Source organism: Prunus dulcis, chromosome 3, assembly GCF_902201215.1.
Source record: "Prunus dulcis chromosome 3, ALMONDv2, whole genome shotgun sequence".
Lineage (NCBI taxonomy): Eukaryota > Viridiplantae > Streptophyta > Magnoliopsida > Rosales > Rosaceae > Prunus > Prunus dulcis.
In genome coordinates, this window is record NC_047652.1 from 8,143,326 (window position 1) to 8,149,481 (window position 6,156).

Genomic DNA, 6,156 nt, shown 5'->3' on the forward strand with positions numbered 1-6,156 from the left:
CAAAAGAGCTATGCAGACAATAGAAGGAAAGACCTCCAGTTTGAGATTGGTGATTGGGTATTTCTGAAGTTATCGCCTTGGAAGGGTGTAGTGAGATTTGGGAGGCGAGGAAAACTAAGTCCTCTCTATATTGGGCCTTATGAGATTGTGGAGCGTGTAGGCCCAGTAGCTTACAGGCTTGCTTTGCCTTCAGATCTTTCCCGGTTGCACGATGTATTCCATGTTTCGATGCTCCGGAAGGACATTTCTGATCCTTCTCATATTTTGGAAGAACAACCAATAGAATTTCAAGAAGATTTGACTTATGTAGAGCAACCAGTTCAGATTTTGGATTGGAAGATGCAAGTATTGCGTTCGAGGGAGATCCCACTTGTGAAGGTCTTATGGAGAAGTCATAATGTGGAAGAGGCCACATGGGAACCTGAGGACCAAATGCGGGAACAGTACCCTTACCTCTTCGAATAACAGGTACGGAAGTTTCGAGGATGAAATTTTTTTTAAGGGGGGTAGATTGTAATAACCCAAAACAAAAATTCTTATTTAATTAGTAATTTATTTTGAGGAAAGACAATTTTGCCCTTCAAATTTTTTTATTCAGAAAAAGTTGACTTTTTGACCGAAAAGGAATTTGACAATTCCACTTATGCCATTGCGTAGAGCGCGACGAAACGAGTCCGTAGACACGGAGTGGACTCGAATCGGAGCTGTAACGAAGAAAATACGGTTAAAATACCATGAGGGGCAAAACGGTAATTGAGAAAAAAAACAGATTTTTATCCCTTTTCTCTCTCTTCTCTCTCTCTCTCTCTCTCTCTCTCTCTCTCTCTCTCTCTCTCTCTCTCTCTCCCTTCTCTCCCGCTGCGCTACCGTCGCCGCCACGGAGCACCACCGGCCACAAGACCGGTCTTGTTCGAACCGCCATCGTCCCCTCTTCCTTCCCCGACCATTCTCCGCCTGTGAAGCCGCCGGCGCTGGCAGGAAATCACAGAAAACCGATCGGTGTTCACAGAATTTCAACTCGCTCGTTCTCCCTCAATTCTTCTCCAAATTTGTCGAGTAAGGCACCCGGGGCCAGGCAGACCCGCAGGAGGGACCTTCAAGAGGTCCAGTTAGCTCGGACCAGAGGTGAGTGGACTTTTCTTTTATAAATGATTTTATGCAAATGAATTTCATTATTTGATCTTGAATAAGTTTTATTGAGTATGATTTTCCTAGCATGATTTGTTGAATTTAAATATCTTTATTTATATGCTGCTTAGTTGAATGTGCTAAAAAGTTATGGAAAGTAGAGATTGAGCTTTATATCAGATAAAATGGCAGCAGAGTTTCAGATTTAACAAACAATTCAGTTATTTATCAGATTTATCAGAAATCTTTTTTTTTTTTTAAGCCACCGTGGGTACCCAGTTACAGAAACAGTTTGCCGTCGGTATTTGTTGCCTTCGGATATGACGATGTCCACGGACATCCAGTGTACCTTCAGTTTTGTCAGTGCACTTGACATTTGCCTCACGAGTCTCGGGGACGCCCAGACCGTGAGAGCCAGGAATGCGGATCAGGCTGACTACCGTCCACTGAATCCTGCCAGTTTGCGGCTCGGGTTGACTTTGTGTCACCGAGACCTGCCAGAGGAATTGACGGAATTAAAGGGGTACACCTAGGTGGTAGTTGTAAATTGATTTCAGTGCTTTTATGCGAGTTTTATTGATCTTGAACATGTTTTGCATATACATATATAACTATGTGAATGCTTTGATCTCAGTACGAATATAATGAAGGGGAAAAAATCTAGTTTTTATATAACTGTTTTTACAGTGGGGTTAATATGTTCATATACTGTTTTCTAGACCTTTATTTTTGTCTACTCACATTTTCAAATGTTTTGCGCCCCCAGGCACTAGACGTGCACAGGAATCCACCACCGGGCCTTCTCCTAGCTTCCGCGCCCCTTCGTAATGTAGGATTTCTTTTGTAAAACGATTAACTCCTTTATATATTTTTAGTAGCTGCTCTGATATTTGGCCATAGTTTGAGAACAGAACTATTGGATAGGTTGTTGACGTATACTGGCAGTTGGTTGTAAATATATTTGCTCGTTTTGACAGGTGAAATTTTGGGATTTGAACAAATTACAAGGGAGACTCTGCCGAATTGTCGGTAGAAGTCCAGGCAAATTTTGAAATTTAGTTTGTAACTAGAAGGATAAATAGGTCTTTTGTGCCCGACATTCGCCAAGTGTCGGACACACACAAGGTTCGGCTTGAATTCCAAAGCGGAATTGGATAGGGTCCTGTCAATTATACCGAAAAGTTATTTAACCCTTTAAATTTTCTTATAGTTTTAACTCAAATAATTTTCGAAGGTTTATTTTTTGGCCTGCAAATAATATTCTGCTAACAATGATTTTGTGTGCATGTGTGGGTATTTTAGACACTTTGGTCATCGCATCAAACTGTGTATAGAATGAGGGACTGCTTTTCGGTCCTCAATGAAGGAGGCATTATACAAAAATGTTGGGACGCAAACAATCAATATGTAATTCACACACAAACACAACGAGAGAGATACAAAATTTACTCAAATTCTAATACAACAATACTTAGTTACTTGTTGACCAAAAAAAAAAAAAAAAACTTAGTTACTTACTCACATACACTACAAACTTCTTCAAAATCAAAAGTGAAAACCTTTGATTGAAAATTTGTAGATTATACATATACTAAATTTGGATAACTTCAGTGTTACTAAAACTGGATAACTTCACTTTCTCAATGTGAAACCCTAAACGAAAACCTACTGATCAAATGAAACTACATGAGTTTCAGCAACAATGGCAATTCCTATCACCACACCCACCAACACATTGAACAACAACAAAATAACACTTACACCACTAAAACCCCACCTTTCAACAACCCCATTAAGGTAGCGTTTAGTATTGCTTAAATTTTCAAATAAGCGACTTTAATAAAAATTTTACAACACTATGACGTTTGGTAAACATCAAGAAGCAGCTTTAAAAAAAAATAGCAGTCAATGACCGCTGTTTTTTCAAAGCAGCAACAACCCAGCTTTTAAAAGCTGCTTTAAAAAAAATTTAACCAGTGGTTTTAATGAAATTTAACCATGGGTTTCGAAGCCTCCGCCTCCCCCGTTTGCTGCTTAAAGCAACGTTTGCTCTTCTCTTCTTCCCTTCGCTCTTTTTCTTCTTTTCATTCTCTTCTGTGACTTCATCACTGCCATTTTGAACGTAGATTTCTTTCCTCTGTAATTTTTTTTTTCTATGGAGGTGTGATTCTCTCTTCTATCATTTCTTCTCTTACAGTCGGGATTAGCAGCAAAAACACACAAAAAAGGCCTTCAAAAGAAAATACATGAAGAAAAAAAGAAGAGCATTAACTAGAGAAAATCTAGATTCCTGAAAACGTCTTTCATCTTATGGATTTATCTTTTTCAAATTTTTGGAAAATCATCCTCTAGAGTTTTTGACATTCTAATACCTACTCCAAATCCTTTGATCGAACCCCGGCGAATGATTTAGGGGTAATAAAATTTACACATTCCAGTGGAGAGGAAGAGGATAATGGGATGTTTGCTACTGGAGAGCTGACAGCATATTATTACTCTGCACTTTTTATACTGTGCCGCTCACATAACTTCAGCCCACCATCTCTCTACTGCTTCTGAAACAATGGGAAATTTCATTATCTGGAATTTCCATTGCTTATTGGTTCAATCTGAAGAAGTCACCATGCTTACACCTCAGACTTGGAAATTTTATTTTATTAAAGTTCAATTAGTTTACAACTTACCTGATGCAGAATGCAGATAAGGAAAATAAACTTTTTAATTCAACTTTTAGAAAGAAAACAGAAACCTCAAATACATTTGCTGGGGATTTCAAAGCAATGTTCCTAAGAACACTCAAATTTAGGGATGGGAGGCAAGCATCCTAAGCTTCTCCCTATGATACAATCAACTTGCTGATGAAAAATAACTAGGAAGCAAATCTACTAGCAAAAGCATACATGCATATGGACTTTTTCATGATTCTGTAAATAAAGTTTAAGCCTTGTTATAAGCATCACAAGGTACCATAACAGGTAACAATGGTGAAGCCTCTCAGTGCCTCCTTATCATTTAATCTCTCACGCAACTACCATCATGAACAGAATTCCATTCTCCTCCACATCCATAGCAGAACTGGAATTGGCACCTGCAAACACAATATACAGCAGATAAAACTTCCACTAAGTAAAAGCATTAAACCTGCATTAACCATAATCTAATTTGTTTCATCATCAGCCAAAACTTAGGTGCACCCAAGGTTTTATTGGGCATAATAACCATCTAAAACCTATTATGGATAACATGATACATAAGCCTCGATGGTGATGCTAAAGACGAAGACGACGAGCGTACATTATGGAAGTAACAATGGGAGATTTTTCATCTTTTCATAAGATGATTTTTTGACTAATACCATGTGTTAAGAACTTAAGATTAGATTTTTATCTTGGTCTTTTGATTAGATACATTACTATGATTAAACACATATATTGTACCTATGAATGCATAAAGTACTAAATTGAATAATATACCTAAAGAAAACCAAAATTAAAATCTAATCCAACTTCTGGGTTTGATCAAAAATCATTTTATTCAAAGATAAGAATCTAATATTCTAAAGCAAATCAATCATATGCATATACCAAAAGAAACTACCTGCAAGAAATGTGCAAACAACCTTGAGTCTTCTCCACATAAAATTTGCACTTAGGGCACCTCCTCCACTTCTTCAGCTTTGCAAGCTCCTTCACCATAAGATCAGCCCTCCCTCTCTCATCCTCATTAAGCCTCTGAAACTCCTCACAATCAACCCCTGGGTGCCATGGCACTTGGCATCTTGCACAGAACAATCTATGGCAAGCAGGGCACTCTGACTCTCTTATGCCTTCACCTTCATCATCAATCATCAAAACTAGTGAGCAATCACTAAAAGGGCAGTAAAGTCTTTGTGCCCCAAGAACCAAAGCCTCACAGAGGGCATCATTCCACCTCTCAAGAACCTCTCTGGGAAGCATTGGCCTGCAAGCATCAAGCTCAATCACAGCCTTGCAGCCGAAGCCAGGGCAAACAACAATGTGAATGTTGTCTTGGATTTTTGAGGCAGCATGTTTGGCTATGCAGTCAGAGCAAAAGGAGTGACCACAGCTCTCAGTTCTGAACATCTGGGCAGCCTCCTTCATTTCAACACAAATCCCACAGAAGATATGTGGCTGACTTGGGTTTAGGGTTTCATGAATTGGGGTGGATTGGGTTGCTTGGGAAGCTTGGATTATTGTTGTTGATGATGATGAGGAGGAGGAGGAGGCGGCGGCGGTGGCAGAGGAGGAAGACGACCCAACATTGAGTGTCGTTTGGCAAGCGATCGAAGAAGACATTAGAGCCTCCTGTAACTGCAACTCTTCTGCATATTTGGAATCTGAGACTGGGTCATTTTCGTCTTCATGATCACTCTGATCAAATAGTGCTGAGAAGTAGAAATCGTCAACATTGAGATGAAGATTACCAGAGGCTAATTCTTGTGCCATAATATGATTCAAAACCCTAGCTGCTCACTTCTAATCTCAAAAACTGTCAGGGCAGTTTTGATGAAAATCAATTATAATAGGAAGTGGGATTGCTTTTACAGCAAAACTTGCCTAAGAAGGTCATCTCCAATTGGATGTTCTCTTTACTCTCAGTGCTCATCCTCCCTCCCTTGAGGGGTTGTTTGCTTTTTGGAACAGTGATTTGACTTTGACTTGCTTTGATTTATCTCCAAATATTTTAAATTTGGGTTAATGTTGTAAAGAAAGAAGAGTGGATGAAGCCCACATGCTCTAACATTCAACACCAAATCAAACCACACACCCATCAAACCAAATCACACACCCACCAAACCAAATCACACACCCACCAAACCAAGCCATTTGCTTTGCCTATAAATAGGCATTCTATTTGCTTGTAATGTAAGATGAAATGAGAGAAGATGAAGGGAAGAAAGAAAGAGGGTGAGTGTGTGAAGAGAAAGAGAGCAAAGAGAAATTCTCCTAGAGAGAAAATTAGGTGAGCATACATATTGTAAACACTAGAGTTGTAACCATATTATGT

At 39.1% G+C, this 6,156-nt stretch overlaps 2 protein-coding genes across 3 annotated transcripts; one reads left to right on the forward strand and one right to left on the reverse strand.

Moving 5' to 3' along the window:
* On the forward strand, positions 1-465 carry LOC117621667 (the record flags this gene model as incomplete). Its single annotated transcript, XM_034352230.1, has 1 exon — positions 1-465. A coding segment is annotated over one exon (465 nt), but the record flags the coding sequence as incomplete, so codon positions are not given.
* A 3,364-nt stretch (positions 466-3,829) lies between these two features.
* LOC117620646 (E3 ubiquitin-protein ligase RNF144A-like) lies at positions 3,830-5,790 on the reverse strand. 2 transcript variants are annotated; one of them, XM_034350779.1, is made up of 3 exons: positions 5,683-5,790; positions 4,726-5,646; positions 3,830-4,216 (listed from the first exon to the last, which is right to left on the reverse strand). In XM_034350779.1, the coding sequence occupies exons 2-3, from the start codon at positions 5,592-5,594 to the stop codon at positions 4,141-4,143; spliced, it is 945 nt and encodes a 314-aa protein (XP_034206670.1). In that variant the 5' UTR covers positions 5,595-5,646; positions 5,683-5,790; the 3' UTR covers positions 3,830-4,140. The 2 variants fall into 2 exon arrangements, with proteins under 2 accessions (XP_034206670.1, XP_034206671.1); XM_034350780.1 differs by having other exon boundaries at positions 4,726-5,759.
* Between the last annotated feature and the right edge of the window lie 366 nt (positions 5,791-6,156).

Excerpts from the sequence above, each read along its gene's own strand:
- LOC117620646 (XM_034350779.1), bottom strand. The coding sequence starts at position 5,594 with ATGGCACAAGAATTAGCCTCTGGTAATCTTCATCTCAATGTTGACGAT. Across the intron at positions 4,217-4,725 it reads TGTTTGCACATTTCTTGCAG|GTGCCAATTCCAGTTCTGCT; the intron begins GTAGTTTCTTTT and ends TTGTGTTTGCAG.